This window comes from Chrysemys picta, chromosome 1, assembly GCF_011386835.1.
Source record: "Chrysemys picta bellii isolate R12L10 chromosome 1, ASM1138683v2, whole genome shotgun sequence".
Lineage (NCBI taxonomy): Eukaryota > Metazoa > Chordata > Testudines > Emydidae > Chrysemys > Chrysemys picta.
This window is the reverse complement of record NC_088791.1, coordinates 304,224,830-304,245,517: the sequence shown is the minus strand read 5'-3', so window position 1 is coordinate 304,245,517 and position 20,688 is coordinate 304,224,830. Positions and strand designations below refer to the sequence as shown.

The following is a 20,688-nucleotide window of genomic DNA, read 5'->3' as shown; positions in this document are numbered from 1 at the left end:
GTCTAACCCCTGGCCAAAATGCAGGATGTATTGTGCCTACAAGCTGCCATTACCCTAGTATCTAAGCGCCTCACAGTATATAGTTATTGATTTTCTCAAAACTCGTGGTAGTACTTCCCAATCATTCCCATTTTATAAGTGGGAAGCTGGGACACAGAAGCTGGGTGACTTGTCCAAGGTCACAGAGGAAGGCTGTCGCAGAGGAGGGAATTGACCCAGGGCCGCTAACTCCTGGCTGACACTATAACCAGTGAAACCTTCTTCTTCTTCTTCTGTCCTTTCTATACACAGAGACATGCAGAGACCTACAATCCCTTCATGCCCCTTCTTTTGTTCTTGCCATTTTTTCCCTTCCCTCTCCCTTCCCCAAATGTTATGTTAGGAACTTTCTCATTCCCTCAGTTTCTTTCCTATTTGGTGTTCCACTGTCCCTTGCTTTTTTCTTTCTCCAAATCTCTCTCCCCACCTAAATTCCCTGTAAACTGCGCGGCCGCACAGCAGGCTATCAAAGGCCACGCAGGCAGGGAGAGGATCCCCTGCCTTGGCCTGGCCTAGCCCCCCCGGAACTGCTGCAGCCTGGGAGAGGTGCTTCTCCCCCAACCTGGCCCATCCCAGCCCCACTGGAGCTGCCACAGCCAGGGAGAGATGGCTCTCACCCAGCCCCAAGCTGCTGCAGCAAGAGAGGGCTGGGGGCAGTCCTCTCTCCCTGCCGCAGCCCCAGGGCAGCCTGCACCCCAAACCCCTCATCCCTGGCCACACCCCAGAGCCTCCCCCCCACCCAAACCCTCTGCCCCATCCCTGAGCCCCCTCCCACACTCTGAATGCCTCAGACCCACCCCCACCACACCTCACCCTCATATTGTTGTATATAACAAAATTCATTCCTCACATGGACGTTAAAAAGTAGAGGGAACGTTGCTTTCCCTCCTCCATTTTTATCAGCACTCTCTTTTTTTATGTCTTCATTCTTCCCTTCACCTTTGGGCTTGCTTTTGCAAACAACAACTCTTGATGAGTTGTTGGCATAAGGATCAAAGCTGAGACCTCTGAATCTAACAGTATGAGTCTCTACTGCTTGAGCTGAAGACACAAATCTGTCAACTTTGAGCCAGAAGCAGATTCAAACCTCTCTCCAGCTACTTGGGGTGGGGAGACAACAACAGAGAGCCACGTTGTGAAAGCATAGGTTATACTCTCAATGCAGCCAACCCCATCTGGGCTTCTGAATCCCTTCTGTCCTCAAGATCCCCTACACCCTCAGTTCCCTGTAGCCCTAGTCCTCCATCTTGGCTGAATTAAATGTCAGGCAACATACTGTTAACCACACTTTTCTGAAGTCAAATCGGATCTAGTAAACCTGACAAAGAAATACATTTATCTTCTGTACTTCACTCATTAGTTACCAAATGACCTAATTGACCCACTCACCTCCTTTAATAGCTCAAATCATTGCTGCAGTAGCATGGAAGAGCCAGCAATGTTAAATTAATATATACATTATTCACAAAGGTATTGGAATGGTTTCTCTGGAAAAGATAGTCAAAGGAAATCATAATTCTGTCTACATGATTTTTGCTTTTTGTAAAATACACAGAAAAATATAATTGTTTGTTAAAATCTAACTACATCTATCTAGATGTTAACATGTTGTCTCTAATCATCTCTTCATTATGTAGGTCTACATAACACCTCATATGAAATTTCTCCCTCTATAGATACTACTACTTTTGTGACTGTTTGGTTTATTGGCAACTATGGACATCAAAATGTGCAATAAATTTGCTGTTCACTTTATGTGAAAAATAAAAATAAAGGCCCACTTTTTCACAAATGGGAACCTAAAATTGGACTTCTAAATCCATATTCAGCTTCCACTGAAGTTACTGAGAGCTATAGGATGGTGAAGCACCTTAAAATCAGACTGCTTTGGGCCTGATCCTGCAATTGACCCTGGAGAGGGCCCACTGACTTCAAGGACTAGACAAGGATTTAGAACAGGGCTCGGCAACGTTTCAGAAGTGGTGTGCCGAGTCTTCATTTATTCACTCTAAGTTAAGGTTTCGGGTGCCGGTAATACATTTTCATGTTTTTAGAAGGTCTCTTTTTATAAGTCTATATTATATAACTAAACTATTGTATGTAAAGTAAACAAGGTTTTCAAAATGTTTAAGAAGCGTCATTTAAAATTAAAATGCTGATCTTATGCCACCAGCCTGCTCAGCTCGCTGCCAGCCTGGGGTTCTGTTCACCTAGGTCGGCAGCGGGCTGAGCAGGGCCTATGGCCGCGACCCCAGACCTGGGTGTGTGTGTGTGTTTCAGGGGTCAGGGCTGGGGGTGTGTGGGGGTGCAGGGCAGAAGACTGGGTGTGTGTTGGGGTGTGGGGGGTTCAGGGCAGATGGCTGTGGGGGGTGCAGGGCATAAGGCTGAGAGTGTGTGGGGGGGTTCAGGGCAGAGGGATGGATGTGTGTTGGGGTGGAGGGGTTCAGGGCAGAGGGCTGAGTGTGTGGGGGGTGCAGGGAAGAAGGCTGGGGTGCTCAGCTTGTGGGGGTGCTCCCAGCCCCCTGCCCTGAGCGGCTCATGGCAGGGGGCTGGAAGGGATATGCCCTGTTCCACCCCCTTTCCCCAGGCTCCGTCCCTATCTCTCTCTGTGTCCTCTATGGAGCTGTGTGCACGCTGCCACTCTTCCCCCTCCCCTTCGCTAGGGCCATCAGCTAATTGGCGCAGGGAAGGAGAGGAGGAGGGGCAGGAAAGCACCACCTGGGGGAAGAAGCAGGGGAGGGGGGAAGCTTGGCTGCCACAGAACCAAGCTTCTGCCTCCTGCCCCTGCAGGGAAGAGTGGTGGGCGGGGCAGCTGAGTGGGGCTGGGGGCCAGGATCGCAGCAGGGAGCTGCTTGCCACTCAAAATCGGCTCGCGTGCTGTGTTTGGCACGTGTGCGTAGGTTGCCGACCCCTAGGGTGACCAGACAGCAAATGTGAAAAATCGGGACAGGGGGTGGGGGGGTAATAGGAGCCTATATAAGAAAAAGACCCAAAAATCGGGACATCTGGTCACCCTACCGACCCCTGATTTAGAACCCTTGTTGTAGGGCTCCCTTTCTAAAAAAAAATATTGGTCAAAATGTCTTCATTGGTTTAGGCCTTAAATCACCTTTCCAAAGTTAGAAGATATTTCATATTCTTAACAAGGAACCAAGACTGTCAAATTCATTACTTAAGCAGGATAATCTAACAAATGAATAGGTAATTCTGAGGAAATAATGAGAACTCACTGGTGGCACATTAATTATGACTTTCATCTCATTTACTGAGAAAGGTGGGATTATGGATATGGCCAAGAGTAAAAGGAGATCTATTTTCAGGGTCAATGGATTTATCTTTTCACAGAACTAACAATTCAGAAAAGAAAAAAGTGATTTCTCTCTTTGTAGGATGACTGGAGAAGTCCAGGAACAGAGATGTCTATTTTTTAGTTTTCATAATTAAAGGTGATAATTTTTAGCGCATAGTATCTCCTGAAATAAATGTACTTTAAGATAAGTCTTTTTGAGCAGGTCAAGACTAATGGAATTAAAGATGACCTCTGATACCAAGAAGTTAGGTATTGGTGCTGAGAATTCAAGTGCTGAGCATCTAACTTCCTATGACAGTACAAAGGGGCTGCAAGAGGACCCAGTGTTGGTCCTAACTTTTAAAATGACCACCCATCATTTTGCAGTTATGTGTTGTCATTCCAAGGAAAAGGGACAGATCTATCATTATGTAGATTAAATAGAATCAAATAATAAAGCTGTGCCATGTAACTGCTTGGAGGCATGTGGCCTGAGGACCAATCTGTGTGCCTTACATTTTTGTAAAAAAGTTGGGATTTTGCGGTGTTTCCAAACCATCCTAAAGCCATGTGAGAACACGGCATTTCCTCACCACACATTTCAGTGACCCTTCCATCATTCTATTGAGTACATATGATGTTTAAATTAGGGCTGTCGATTAATCACAGTTAACTCATGCGATTAATTCAAAAAAAAGTAATAGCGATTAAAAAAATTAATCGTGATTAATTGCACTGTTAAACAGTAGAATACCAACTGAAATTTTATTAAATATTTTGGATGCTTTTCAACATTTTCAAATATATTGATTTCAATTACAACACAGAATACAAAGTGTACAATGCTCACTTTATATTACAAATATTTGCACTGTAAAAATGATAGTGTTTTTCAATTCACCTCATACAAGTACTGTAGTGCAATATCTTTATCATGAAAGTGCAACTTACAAATGTAGATTTTTTTTTTACATAACTGCACTCAAAAAAACCAAAACAATGTAAAACTTTAGTGCCTACAAGCCCTACTCGGTCCTACTTCTTGTTCAGCCAGTCACTAAGACAAACAAGTTTGTTTACATTTACAGGACATAATGCCGCCTGCTTCTTATTTACAATGTCACCTGAAAGTGAGAACAGGCATTTTCATGGCACTTTTGTAGCCGACATTGCAAGGAATTTACGTGCCAGAAAAGCTAAACATTCATATGCCCCTTCATGCTTCGCCCACCATTCCAGAGGCCATACTTCCATGCTGATGATGCTCGTTTAAAAATTTTAATTTGTTAATTAAATTTGTGACTGAACTCCTTGGGGGAGAATTGTATGTCTCCTGCTCTGTTTTACCTGCATTCTGCCATATATTTCATGTTATAACAGTCTTAGATGATGACCCAGCACATGTTGTTCATTTTAAGAACACTTTCACTTCAGATTTGACAAAACGCAAAGAAAGTACCAGTGTGAGATTTCTAAAGATAACTACAGCACTCAACCCAAGATTTAAGAATCTGAAGTGCCTTCCAAAATCTGAGAGGGACGAGGTGCGAAGCATGTTTTCAGAAGGCTTAAAAGAGCAACACTCCGATGTGGAAACTACAGAACCCGAACCACCAAAAAAGAAAATCAACCTTCTGCTGGTGGCATCTGACTCAGATGAGGAAAATGAATATGCATCTCTCCGCACTGCTTTGGATCGTTATCAAGCAGAACCTGTCATCGGCATGGACACATGTCCCCTGGAAGGGTGGTTGAAGCATGAAGGGACATATGAATCTTTAGAGCATCTGGCATGTAAATATCTTGCGATGCCGGCTACAACAATGCCATGAAAATAACTGTTGTCACTTTCAGGTAACATTATAAACAAGAAGCGGGCATCATTATCCCCTGCAAATGTAAACAAACTTGTTTGTTTGAGCGATTGGCTGAACAAGAAGTAGGACTGAGTGGACATGCAGGCTCTAAAATTTTACATTGCTTTATTTTTTGAGTGCAGTTATTTTTTTTGTACATAATTCTACATTTGTAAGTTCAACTTTCATGATAAAGAGATTGCACTACATTATTTGTATTAGGTGAATTGAAAAATACTATTTCTTTTGTTTTTTTACTGTGCAAATATTTGTAAATCAAAAATAATAATATAAAGTGAGCATTGTACACTTTGTATTCTGTGTGGTAATTGAAATCAGTATTTTTGAAAATGTAGAAAACATCCAAAAATATTTAAATAAATTGTATTCTATTCTTTAACAGTGTGATTAATCGCATGATTAATTGTGACTAATTTTTTTAACCGCTTGACAACCCTAGTTTAAATGTGAATGGTCACATATCAAGTTCCTGCAATAGTTCTGTGCTCAGGTACTGTAATTTTTTTCCAGTATGGCAATCTTCTTCCTTCAATATCTCACTTGGAAATAATCTCTGTTTTGAAAGACTCCAACATAATGAACAGCAGTTGAAAGAACAGAACATTCACAGTAGTGTATATAACATTGGTACTAAATCTTTAGTCTCGAGACCCAACAGAGGAGCTTGAAGATGTAGATATATTGAGACGAATGCATTCTTTTTATAAGGAGGAGTCAAAACAGGGCACTTGCAGCATCAGAGGTGTATGCCACTATTGTAAGATTGCGAAATTACCATCTCTATGAAAGAGTAACCTTGCATATTAGAAGACTTAAACACTACTTCTTAGTTTTGCAGTTCTTTATCTGCCTCATATGAAATCCTTCTGTAAACTTGTTGTAAAATAGAAATTAACAGTGGAGTGTCTGGACAATTCATGCACTTTCATTGGTGTACCACTTTCCCTACCTTTCAGCAAAGATAATCAGAGAACCCATGTGAGGTCTCATATTTCTAAGACTTCCTCATTTTTATGATTACATTCCTGTACATTTACTGATAACTTTCTTAATATTACATTAAAACTAAACCAATTATCAGAACAAAGGAAAGTACATTTTGTGATGCATTGGCCTTTGGTCTTTCATTGTGTATCTTCGTTCACGTGCTCATTCCCAAAAATTCAGTCATTGACAATGGATCTTCCAGTCATTAATGGGAATTGGCAAGGTTTTACGGTAAAACAGCATTCACGCTTCTCATGAGAATTGGTATGTATAATGTTGAAGGGCAGTAGAGTAAAGGCAGTTAAGTCCATGGCTATATTTGATTTCCATATGCTTATCCAAACTAACCTCCTGTGCTGGAAAGTTCATATATAAAGTGGCACCTTAAAGACTAACAGATTTATTTGGGCATAAGTTTACATGAGTAAAACACCACTTCTTCAGATGCATGGAATGAAAATTACAGATGCAGGCATTATATAATGACACATGAAGGGAAGGGAGTTACTTCACAAGTGGAGAACCAGTGTTGACAGGGCCAATTCGATCAGGGTGGATGTAGTCCACTCCCAATAATAGATGAGGAAGTGTCAATTCCAGGAGAGGCAAAGCTGCTTCTGAAATAAGCCAGCCACTCCCAGTCCCTATTCAAGCCCAAATTATGCCCAAAGAAATCTGTTAGTCTTTAAGGTGCCACCAGACTCCTTGTTGTTTTGTGGATACCGACTAGCACAGCTACCCCCTGATAGTATATAAAGTGGGCATTTTTTGAATAGTTGACTTTTTAATCATGTTCATCAAGACTCACATTGGTGCAGAGGTTTAGATGGGGAAAACTACAACATGGTTGCATGACTAATTTTTACAGCCTTGTGCAAAATCCCCTAGGAACACAGCTGGATATAACTCCTTAGTAGTTTGCTTGCCAATTGAAACACCTCCTAGCATCATTCTGTTAGAGGAACATGAAAGCATTGCAAGCTCAGACTGCAGATAAGGTATTAAGTAAAATGGTTGGTACATCATTTTCTACTATTTTATTATAATTTGAAAGTAAATGTTTTACATAAAAACAAGCAACAATATAAAAGCTTAGCTCAGAAGTTAACATATCAGATCTCATCCCATATTAACCTACATTTATTAGCATAACCAGTGGGATTTGAAAAATGCCATTTGACTTTGTTCCAGCTTTATGCATCGATACATATCATTTGAAAGTTATTTAATTAGTAGCATGAAAATTAAAGATTAACCTTTGTCATCTGAACCGCTTAGCACTTGCAAAGTTTGTATTTTCAAAGGAAACATGGGATTTTTCTCTTGCACAAAATCAAAACCATTTAGAAACTTAAATGCAACCAGTTCTTCAGACACCGCTTTAGCATGCATGAGAAAAGTGCTATTTAATTTCACACTCAACTAATCCTTTAATAATTTCTTTCAGACAGAATATAAAAGGTTATTATTAATTCCTTAATAAAATCAAAATAGCAGATATGTCTTTAACCTTGCACCAGATGCAATATTTTTTTTTCCAGACTACACACCAACAATCATTGTAAATGGCAAATTGTCCTTTGGGAATTACTCAGGACTTCCCCTTCCTCTGCATCACATCTCACTGGGGGAAATAAATATAGTAGGAATTCAACTGATTAAGCAGGGGTCAGCAACCTTTCAGAAGTGGTGTGCCGAGTCTTCATTTATTCACTTTAATTTAAGGTTTCGCGTGCCAGTAATACATTTTAATGTTTTTAGAAGGTCTCTTTCTATAAGTCTATAATATATAACTGAACTATTGTTGTATGTAAAGTAAATAAGTTTTTTAAAATGTTTAAGAAGCTTCATTTAAAATTAAATTAAAATGCAGAGCCTCCTAGACTGGTGGCCAGGACCCGGGCAGCGTGAGTGCCACTGAAAATCAGCTTGCGTGCCGCCTTTGGCACACGTGCCATAGGTTGCCTACCCCTGGATTAAAGCATAATTCAATCAGATTTTTTTCTTTTAAAAACTGATATCAAAAGTTTTCAAGAATTGAATTCACCTTAAATGTAAAGCACAACTACAATAAAATAATTACAAAGAGACTACAAAGTAAAATTCCTGGTCTACATCAAATTGTCAAAAGTTCAGATCCATAATTTAGAGATGTAATTGCATTTTTCTTTACTAAAGAAAATTAAAATCTATCACACACTTTTGAAAGACCAGACCTTTGTTATTTCATTCTACACTCAACCCATTGTGTTTATGTGTTGCAGATAATCTTTCATTGATCTGAGGTCCCTTGATAGGAGACCACTTCAGTTGCTAAACCGGAACACAACAAGGCAAATGAAAGATGGCATTTCACCCTTAGCTCCTAATTTATTATGCCACGGCCTAATCCTGAAGCCCATTCATTCAAATAGTTTATAATGCACCATAAATATGACATCTCAAAGCACAGTTTTCATCAGCTTATGACCCTAACATTGTCTGAATATATTTGTGTATGAGTACTAATTTCTGTTGTTATACATCTGCCTTAAAAAGGAAGCATATATGGAAATGTATTCAAGTGGAGTATCTTTAAAATCTGTTGTCCGTTGTAAAATCATTGCAAATAGTCCACACAGTCTATTATTGTGCAAACACTGGGTTAGATTGTTTTAAAGATGTTGGGTGTTTAAACAAATTAATTCCAAAGACCAACTCAGGATAAACTGTCTTGGAAAGGATTAACCTTCATGTTTCAGGGCAAAGGGAGGTTGTGGAATCTCCATGATTGGGGATTTTTAAGAGCAGGTTGGACAAACACCTGTCAGGGATGGCATAGCTAATACTTAGTCCTGCCTTGAGTGCAGGGGACTGGACTAGATGACCTCTCGAGGTCCCTTCCAGTTCTATGATTCTATAAGAAGTCAATCACTAACCAGAGTTAGGAGGACGCCTTCACTGTGGGTAGATCATTCCGTAACAGTCCACTATTGTGTTTCTTGTTCCTGCCACTGATGCAGCTAGTCCTGACCATGATCAGAGAGAGAGTACAGGACTGGATGAACCTCTGATCTGGCAGGGCAATCCAAAGATACTAAACATGGGCTGTTCAAGTAAAAATACAAATTTATAAAAATGTGTACGTAAAAGGTCCTTCTGGAAATTTTGTTTTCCCAAATGGAGCTGGTATGGTCTAGAATTGGGAATTTATAAAAAATGTTTATTATGGAATTTTTTAAAAATACCTATTTTCCCCAATAGACCATATAACACTATTGTGAATAGCTACAGGAGTTCTCTTTTAGCTTATATAGGAGACAGCTTTGTTTTGGGATCTAAAAGAACGTGCGTGCGTAAGAGAGAGATATTAACTGCACCCCTTGGCAAATGCAAATTTGTTTCAGATTAGTGCTTGAGCAGTGAGGTTACCTGTTGCACATGGATTTATTACAAATCAGAGTGTGTATATTCAATTTTTAAAACAGTCTTTTGATACCCTCCACAGTTCTGAGCTCCTGAGGATCCAGTCCTAATGTGATAAGTTTGTCATTTAAGTGACAATGGGCCCAATTCTTCTGCTTACACCTGTTTTACATTGGTGTAACTCCATTTTCTTCTATGGAGCAAGTCCTAAATGTGAGAGGAAAATCAAGTTGTATGAGTTCATATGCTCCACAGAAATTCTACAAAATCCACATTCAGCATTTGATGTATTGAGTAACTCACGCTATTGGTAATGGAAATTACACTTAATTCTCTGCCATTGCAGGAACCTCTGATACTGGTGCACCTTGGTTCCTCCCATTCTCTCCCTGTGGCATGTAATAATTGAGTATCTTCTGGGCTGTAATACTGTAGTGTAATTTTGGTTGTTTGGTTTAGTGTGTGGGTGCTGGGCAGGGCCGGCTCCAGGCACCAGCCTACCAAGCACGTGCTTGGGGCGGCACCTGGAGGGGGGCGGCGCTCTGGCCGGCTGGGGAGAGCAGGGCCGCGGCCGGGCTCACCGCCCTCTTCCCGGCGCTCTGGCCAGCTGGCCGGGGAGAGCAGGGCCACCCTCCCCTGGCGCTCCGGCCAACCGGGGAGAGCGGGGCCCCGGCCGAGCTCTCCGCCCTCCCCCCGGCGCTCCGGCAGGCCGGGGAGAGCGGGGCCCCGGCTGGGCTCGGCGCCCTCCCCTGCTGCGCTCCCGGGGGGGGGAGGGGGCGGCGGGAGGCTTTTTTGCCTGAGGCTGGGTGTTGGTGGTTGCCGGTGGTATGCAGGAAGTCAGACTAGATGACCTCTGGCCTTAAACTGTACGATTCCATCAGCACGCAGCAGGAAGAATACACACTATTACCATGGGAACTTGAAAAAACTATTTTTTTTTTGTTGCAATAAAATTGCTGGAATAGTCCCTCTCTCAACAACCGAGTTTTCTTACTGGTTTTCTAAGCACCCAAAAGTTTTGATCTGTCAACGCTGTAGTCCAAGCCTGTAAAACTTGTGTGAAAACCATGCCATGTTTGAATTATCCACACAAAAATGGCCCAAAGCAAGCTCCCCTTTTTTTGTACATACTTCTAGGACATAAATGTCAAAAGGGCCAAGCCGATTTCCCTCATATTTTAGGAGAAGAATCACTCTGGGATGAGGAATCATGTGCCACATATCCGCCCGAAGCATATTTTTATGATCAAACTAAAAACCATTGAGATTAGGAGTTTAGAATGGAAATACTAACACAGCCTTAGTCATGACAGTGCTAGAGGGCACTGCAATAACATTAGGAAACCTCTCCCTGCCCACAATTTAAACTAAATACAGGGGATGCCATTTGCTAATGTGTACCACGGGGCAGCAAATAACAGTGATTTAATGCACTTGACCTGTGGCATTGCGACCCCCAGAACCAATTTTTCTTTAAAAAGAAAGAAAGAAATGAAATATGCCTCAGAGAGTAAAGGATTGCATTCTAGCTCATATATATATATAAATATATATATATATATTTCAATTTCAACAGTACCTGACGAGCCTCAGTGCTACAACGCTATTATATGTAAGCACTCCACTTAATACAGAACCACCAAGCTTTTTGAGTAATTTATTCACAGGTTTGGCTTTGCTTATTGTAGTATGCACCACATTTAAATTAGATGAGGGCTACTGTAAAGCAATAACATTTTCAATGACTGGAGTCTCACTTTCCCCTGTAACAGTCTGAAGCAAATTAATGTATTGGTTGATCATCAACAAGTAAACAGTTTCTGCTACAATGTCAAGAAAAAAAGTGTGTTCATTCATATGAACAGTTCTCATCTACAAAGATTTACACAATGCATGTAATGAGATCGTTTTTCCCTAACTAGTACACTACCAAACTGAAAAGCTGGTTCTTAGGACTCTCTTGAAATTACAATATTGTTTGTTTACCAAAAAGAAAGACAGTCTCAGTCACCTATGCCACCATTGTAAGCTCTATATTAAGTACTTAAAAAAAATCTTGAATCACTTGTGGAATTAATAAAATTTATAACTACAGACTTACACTGCGTTAATGATACATATTATTCCTGTGATAAGTTAAACTAAAAATAAGATTAATTTGGTTATAGAAATTCCTTGAACAACAACACTTAAATTATTTTAAACTTTAAATTTTCCAAGAATTTTCTGAAAAATTAGCAAACACTGGCTAAAAAAGCAAAGCAGTTTGGATACACCAATGTAATCAGCATGCCTTGTGCTTTTCTGTTAACCCTCTGAGTACAACTATAATATCCTGGATATTTTTGTAGATAAATGCTAATAAGATTATATCTAATGGGGTTGCTGATTTCTCTTTTCACATGATCAATCACATTCTAAATTTATTCAGCACAATACTCAAAATGCACAAAGATGGGAAGGGCACCATCACAGATGAGTATTGCATTTACCATAAAGTTAGTTTACTGCAGGTAAACTCACCAGAAGAGACAGACAGTTAGTAACATGCATAAAAAATAATGAAGTGGTGCATTTACAGTCTGTAAATACAATGCATATTTTCTTTTTTGTTTTAGTTTAATGTTTAGCACCAATATAATGTGTAAAGTGAAGCTATTGGATGGTTTACAGTAAAATGACTACTATGCCATATGCTCTCATATTAGATTTTTAAGTGCATTCATATTAGAAACTGTCTGTTAGCCCCAATCTGTTCAGTTTCTTTGACTAAAGTATAGATATTCTAAGGGTCCCACCTTCTGGTCTCAGTTACACCCAGGAACTTAGTGGGGTTACAAAGGTGTAAGTAGAGGCAAAATTTGGCCTTGTATTTCTTTGGCAAACAAGCATCAACCATTAACTATCTGAAACCTTAATTTTATAATCCTGATACCCCCTCTTTTAAAACTGTTAAAATATTCTGATCGTTTTTCTTGAAACCATGAAAAGGCCCCATTCAACAATTTGGTGCACATTCTTGAAGGGGCCTAAAGAATATAACTGTAAAATGTTATAGGAGTTATGTCAGTAAAACATGAGCCAAAGATCAGAATTTGCAAGGGATGAGTGGAAATTTCAGGGGCTGGGGTTATTTTTATATATGTTTTAAGTGGTACAATATGGTGTACGATGGAGCCAAACATCTTATTTTAATGATAGGCCTGGAGTCTAAAACAAAAGCAAAGGTGATAGGAAGATCTCAAATGACACTACACATTCATGAGATGAAGCATTTGTTTCATACCTGTTTTTTCCCCAACTCCTCTATTTAATTAAGAACGAACGAACTTTGTCCTTGTTCCTTTGAAACTGCCAACGTTTTGCTGATAGTCAAAAAAGCACGTGTTATTAATGGACACTTCTGATTGCCATATAAATATCTTTATATTTGCATCGAGTTGCATCTGTTCTAAAGGGAAGGCTGTATTATAATGTGAGGGGCTATATAAGCTGCTGTAAGTCGGTATTGACTTCAAAGGAGCTACACTGAGTTAGACAAGCTGAGGACCTAGCTGTGAATATTGATTCACTGTGGGCCAAATCCTACCCACTCTTTCGCCAGAGTAGAGGACACTTATGTAATGCAATTGCTCTGGTACTGCTGCCCAATGGGGTGACACCAAGATGATTTCATACCTACCATGAAATCTCTTTGTGCAGTGACTTTTTAGGGGTGGTTGTGCAGGGTCAGATGATCTGCCACTATATAGCTCTTCCGCCCTTTCCCCTGACCTTGACAAGGGAGGCAAAATAGCCAGGAAGCACACTCCAAACTCTGACGTTTAGTTGTGCTGTAGCTACATATCCCATTACCCCTATGGAGTTCCCCAGAAACCTGATGAGTTTTTTCTGCTTGGGGCACAATTAATTTTATACTTTAACCAGTGTTCCTCTGTTAATTATGCTTCAGTTGCCAATAAAGGCCTCAATCCTGTAATCTGATTGAGATCCTTACACTTGTGTGCTGCATCCCACTAAAGTCAATGGGGCTATGCAGAGCCATCAGGGACCTCCCCCACAATCAAATGGATAGATCGAAACCAAAGAACTCTAATCAATGTTTTCCATCACTTGAATAAAAACTTGTGAAATGAGGTTCCCTTGGTTCAAAATGTGTTAAATGTTTGAAATATAAAAACCTTACACTGGACATAAGGAGAAATGGGCACATTCTAAAGAGAGTAGAGAAGAGAAAGGAATTGACCTAAACTATTTACACACATGTCTTTCAGTGAATCTTTTGAGATTTCAGAAAAAGATGGCACCTGGCTACTCCAGTGACTGGTACTTTAGGAACGCAAATCAATAGTAGGATGGATCCTACAAGACCCTCACCTTCAGAATTCTCATGGTTTTCCATGGGAGTTCTGTGAGCACAGCCCCAAAATGTAAAACCAACATGTGAAACATCAAAGTTAATATTTTCTGCTCGGGTCTTATATTTATTTATAATTTTGAAAATCAAAATTTGGAAATGTGTCATTTTTCACTCAACTAGTGCCACTTTTGTGAGAATATGGGACTGTTTTCACTCAAATGATCCTATTTGAAGCAAAAGTTTATGAAGTATAACTTCGCTGTGAATTGGCTTTTCTTTGTACAAGGATGAAATGAAATGCTATCACACTGACTTGAGGTTTAACACCCCGCATGTGTGTTTTTCACACACACACCCTCTGTATATAATAGCACAGATCCGCTAGATGAATAGTTTTTAGTTTTTCCACTCTAAGACAAAATTCTCATTGATGTCAATGAGGACAGCAGGATTTCACCCAAAGGCTTTTCTTAAATGTTAACATGCCAGGTATTTCCCCCAATTTATAAATATTGTAACTATTGTAAGGGTAATTCTCTTTCCTTTAATGCTGGATTTTTCATCTCTCTCTCTTAAAAGTCTCTCTCCTGGTAGTAATCTCAGTATATTTATGAAAAAACATGATTGTGTTGAGAGGAGTATTCCCTCTTCAAAATCCCAATGCTCCAGAGAAACTAATTGCTCTTCCACATCTGTACATTCTTGTGTGTGGGGCCAGGGAAAGTTTTAGAATTAGATCTTTACATACCAAAGCATGATAGAATGTGTCCTTCACCCACTTCTCATGACTCTGCCACTACTACACGACAGCCGCTAGCAGCCAATAATGTGGAAGCAACAATTTTGATGGTATTGTCACGTCACCTTAGGTAGATTGTTATGAGGCAATCCTACCACCAATTTTCCACTTATCCTGTATGGCACCTACCAATAATGGTCAGCCCTCTGTGGTAGAATATCATAGAAGTTTAGAATACGCTGCTTTAAAACAAGATTTTTAAAAACTCCCATTTGCAATCTCTCAAACAGAGTAGCATTTGAATATTGTTTTGGCCAGAACACTGCGAAAAGAACTAAGGAGATGGGGGGAAAGATATGTGCATATAAATCAATAAAGCCCTAGTGTGGGCCATCAAGGTTAAAGATTACTATGCACTCAGAGGGTTAACATGTGCTAAAATTACAAACTGCGGGTCCTAGCATGACTGATGAAAACATTCATTGCTCTTATCTTAAAAAAATGCAAAATAGTCTTAACCCTTTGAGGATCATATTAGCAGCAAGTCACAATCTAGACAGAGCACAAGTATCATTTCAGTCAGTTAGGAAATTATTATTACAAAGATACTGTAAACACCCTTTTCTGTTCCATCATTCGAGCATTAGTGCTAGATAGATCAGATGTAACCGTTTCACACAGGTTTGGAGGATTTTCAGAATCTCAAAGGGTTAAGCCAAGACTTTGAGCAAAAGTGTTTTATTAAAAGGGTGAGTTAGGTGAGCGAACAGTCTCGGATGAACTTGGTGAATAGTCTTCCGATTCAGAGTTGAGTTCAGGTGGAGCTTGCTGAGTCTTATAACGTCCCCTCACATCCTGGTTGCGTCTTCGTCGGAAAACCTGCCTCTCCTTATCAAGAGCGGTGGTCTGGCAGGGGCATAAAATGAGAATAAATGAAATTAGGCTGTGTGTGAAATGCAAAGCTAATGAAAAACATGCATTCGTATGTGGGCCTGCAAATACCAGGGATAATAAATGTTCAGGCCAAATTAAACCTGTTCTGTTTCACTCGGTTTTGAAAGGTTTAGCCCACAACATAGCTAAACTTTTAAAAAAGTGCATTTCCCAAAACTTAAGCAGCAACATGACATCAAGCATATATAGTACCATAGATATGGATGCCATATGTTCAACTTCTGGATGCTATTAATTTCATAGAGTAATAAATTCAGATTTCAAGCCAAATACCAGCTGACCTTCCCCCTTCCTTCTCAAAGTATAAACCTTTTCCTACAGGAAAGGTATAGATATAGGATTGTCTGTTTGATTTGACCTAATGAAGGTTGATACTCATTCACCAATGTTCAAATCAGTGAGATCGTCTAACAAGGATGTATTGTGATGAAGTTGTCAGCTAAGAAAGAAAGGTAACAAAGAAGCTAACTCAGCTCTTTAAAACCTCCTCATGCTAAACCATTTGAGGCTTTGCTGTTGGAAAGAACACTGATGAGCTCTTGTTGAAGACAGCATTCAATCTGATCACCTTGCCTAAAAGATAGTATAGACTAAACCCCAACTAAGTAAAGTCCACACTAATTTTATATAAAATAAAATCCAAAGGTGTCTCAATATACTTGGCCAAATCCTCCCTCCCCCAATATATTTCCTGCTGCTGTTCAAGATTTATGCTGTAATGAGACTGATGTCACTCACAGACAAGTTTCTCATTTTGCTTGATCTTGCAGTGAAGTCAATGGGAGTTTTGCCATTGACTCCAATGGAGCCAGGATTTCACCCATAATCTTGAACATAGGATATTATTCTGTAGCCACTGAAATTACTGTGATGTTACAAATTTAACATTATGGTCTTGATTCAGGAAAGCACTTCAACACATTGAACTGCTTTCCTAAAGGGGGATGCTTTCCTAAATCAGGGTCCATGACTCCACTGCCAGGGCAAAACGGAAAAGAAGGACTGTTAATGAGAAAGCCCTTAAAATGTACATAAATATCTGATCTCTAGCGGAGAGGCAAAGTTAATATGGAATATATGTAGAAATGGAATGGATTTAAATCTTAAGTCTGATATATTAGAAAGTTTTTCCCTAGCATATGTGTCACCCTTTAAATGAATGCAGCCAAGAGGTTATTCTGCTTCAGAGGGTTTATTGTTTTCTCTTGGGAGATACATGACCGTTTTTCCTCTTGAAAATTTACCAGTTATACTGTGAGCCTCATCAGAGAACAGAGATACATTTATAGCTAGACTATTTTTGAGAACAAAATGAAAACTAAATCCATCACAGTGGTGCAGAATAGCATTATAGCAATCCATGCTCAAATAATGCAATCAAAGTTCAAAAATGATGTAATAAAGACAGAAAGATGGACAGAGTACAGAGCTACTATAGCAAATGGATTTAGTTAAGCTGAATTGCTGAACTATTATTTTTATATCAAGAACCTATACAGCACTATTACAAAGAAGTAAAAATAATTAACTTTGATAAATTCATCCTTGTACTTTAAACAATAATTGTTATAAAATACACCACTTATTGTCTGCTGGAGTTTTCTTTGTTTACTACTAATCTTTTGTTTAAGAAATTTAATTAGTATTTTTCAGTATTTTGGACATTTCTTAGCCTTAAACCAACTGGATTTATTATGTTTTCATGTGAAATAGATGAATATTTAGATCATTTACACACAGTGAATATACTGCATACAGTATATAATTCTGCATGAAAATTGAAAAGAATGGGATATATTATCATTCTATGACATACAGATTTCCATTTACAAGACATTTTTGTGCTTTCAGGATATAGGAGTTTATTTAAAGGTTATACCACAACATGTCACCCTGCAATTAATCCTGAAGTAATAGATACTCTTGAATAAAACACACTAGTTTATTTTGAAGTCTAATCCAGTGTTATTGTCTTTTTAAAAAAGGACAAAATTATAAACCACCTAAAATGTTCTGCCGTCAGATAACTAAGCATCATGACATTTATTGACATTAAAGTCATCTTGGTGTATAATGGAAAATCCAACAGCCTACTCCGTTGTCATTGTTAAGGGACCTTTGGGGGCCATTTTATTTAAAATACACAAATACATTAACTGGTGCTTTTAGTTTCATAGGATAAAACATTCAGAAGTGTAAAAAAGCTATTATGTAACATAGCCTAACCCCCTACTAATGTAGGATTATTCCCTAGACCACATTTTTAGCATTTGTGTCCCGTATAACATTTCACTGTTGGAAAGCTTTTCCTGATATTCAGTCCAAAATCACCCTTGAATTTCATCTCATTGCTTCTAATTTATCAGGGCTTGTCTGTATCTTTATGGCATTATGTGTTTTCACTCCCTGTTGGAGAGACACCAAGAATCTTTTTACCCACCCAAAAGACTCATTAGAGAAATGTATAAGGTGAGAAAGAGACAAGTAGGGGGAATTCTTATCAATATACAGTTGAAGTGAAAATACAACATAATATGTTTCATTCTCCAGCCTTTCACGTGTTGTAATTATAGCCTGGACTGTCTCTGCTTCTCTCAATGAATTCAATCTTGAGAGCTACTGAGTATTCCCAACTCCCACTTAAGTCGCAGGATTGGGCCAGTGCTGCCCTGCGTGTGGATTACATACTTCGAACTTATGGTTTCTATAACTGCACAAATAATTTCATTAAAATGCATTCTGGGCACATTTTAATTTTCATTCAATGTATAGATTCATATTCATAGAGTCAAAGCCCAGAAGGGACCATCATTGTGATCATCTACTCTGACCTGAGCAACACAAGCCATAGAATTCCCCCAAAATAATTCTAGAGCATCTCTCTTAGAAAAACATCCAATCTTCCTTTAAAAATGGTCAGTAACGGAGAATCCACTATAACCCTTCGCAAGTTTTTCTAATGTTTAATTACTCTGACTGTTAAAAATTATGTTTTATTTATGAGGCCACAATTATAGCTCTCCTCTGAAGAAGTTCAGCATGCAACAGATAATTCTGTGGAATGTGGGGAAATGGTTGTGTACACTGTAGAAAGAAAAGAATGCATGTTTTTACTTATTGTACCTTGTCTCATCTAGGGGCATATTCTAAAAAATGGTTAATTTGTGATCCAAATCGGTAACCTCTTTGGAGCGAAGACCTCTTAAATACATTGTCTGGATGCTCAGCAAATACAGTATTGCTTTAATAGATTTATTATTTCATCTGCTATTCAGCTGGAAGGTTCACTGGTGCAGGAACTGGTCTGTTATGGATTTTCAGGGCATTTCTACTTTGAGCTATTCTTTCAATAAATAATAAGAGGATCTGAAGTACACTCATGCCTCACAGGGCTGCAAATCCCAGATTTTCATTAGCATATTTTAGCATTTTTTCTCAGCTTGAGGTGAGAGAGTGAGAACTTTGAGGACCAGACTATATTGGTGGTAACCAAATGAAACTATAGTTATTTAGTTAAGATATGTAGCCGTCCTCATACAATCCATCTGAGGAAATGTAAAGCTACTTATCCAATAGTAGGTAAGTGGATTGCCTTCAATAGTTTGGTGCTGATCAGTCTGCAGCATCCTTTGCTAAGCACTAATGTATTTTGTATCAACATTTAGTACTCCTGATACCCAGTACCATATGGCCAACAAGCTATTTTTGTGAATAAAAGTTATGTATTTTGAAGCAACAGACATATTTTATAGTCATTGTTCCTGTCATACTAATACGGGGCATTTACCATTTCTCCAAGATTTATCATGTGTGATTTTTTTTTGCTGATTTCTAACTGGTAATGTTGCAGCACTCCCGAATCACACGCAAGTTTTTCTCCATGGCTAATATTGAATGTGGTGCGTCTGGATAGGTGCTTACTACTACATCTGCTTTTAAATATGTGCTGGATTTGCAATGGGAAGAATCCATTTTAGCTGTTAGGTCATATTTTCTGTCAGTCAGTAATTACTGGATTTAAGTAACTGTATTTTATTAATGCGAACAGTGACTATTTTTCATTTCTCTTCTCTTAATTTATTGTTAGCCACAAAAAAAAATTCTTCATTTCATTAATAAAAGAACATTATTGTGCATTTTGCCTCTTAGTCCATCCATTATTCATACTAGCTAGGAGACTGAACTGGAGATGCAGCTGTTCACGCATTAGTCTAAGAAACCCTTTCCTTCTCTCACTGTCCATCTGCAGGGAAATAGTTGCAATTTGCTTGCCATTTTGGAGATACTTTGTTAGCACATGGAATTAAATTGACATTATTGAAATATTGACATTTTCCTCCTGTTTTATTATTTTAAAAACAGATATTTAGATGTTCCCAGCTGGGTAATTTATTCTATTTTTATAAGGTTCTGTTTGATGACCTCAATATGTTGTGATGTGTTACAGTAGATTTTATTAATGGTAAAAATGACCACTAATACTGTAGAGCTGCTACTATTACTGCGTTAAGACAAGAGGTCTTGCATAGGTTTCTTCACAGGCTTCTCAGGTATATACACAACCTCCCCTACACCCACCCACCCACCCCAAAAAACCCAGTTTCATTTACATTTCATACTGTACTGGTACATAAGAAAAGGACAAGTATAGTACATGCATGACCACTGGATTCACAATTCTGTATTTCAGTTTATGTTTATTATTTAACATCTCTGTTCTTAGGGATATGACTTCTCAGCTGGTTTAAATTACATGTGTATGAAACTTAGTTCAAAGCTGTTTGCATGGGTGCAATTTTATTTATAATTTGTAATTCAGTTGTGGTTTTCTTAGTCACAGAGCAGCAGAGAGATTTTAAATGACTTGAGATATTTGGCATGGTCAAATTTACAGAAGGGCTTCATTCTTTGAAAAAAGTAAATTTTACAGATAAAGTATGATTGCCCACCAGCTTGCCCCTTGTGCAGTCACTTACATCCAGGGCCAGTGCAACCCATTAGGCGACCTAGGCAGTCGCATTTTGGGTCCTTCGGCGAC

General features: G+C 39.0%; 1 protein-coding gene across 7 annotated transcripts in view; it reads right to left on the bottom strand.

Annotated features, from left to right (window-relative positions):
• Positions 1–15,418: 15,418 nt before the first annotated feature.
• The window catches only part of DCLK1 (doublecortin like kinase 1), a 348,891-nt gene continuing 343,621 nt past the window's right edge, over positions 15,419–20,688 (bottom strand). For all 7 annotated transcript variants that reach the window (XM_005286601.5, XM_005286603.5, XM_005286602.5 and 4 more), the window contains one exon: positions 15,419–15,602. In XM_005286601.5, the coding sequence (XP_005286658.1) occupies positions 15,438–15,602 (165 nt within the window). In that variant the 3' untranslated portion in view covers positions 15,419–15,437. The remainder of the gene's footprint in view (positions 15,603–20,688) is intronic.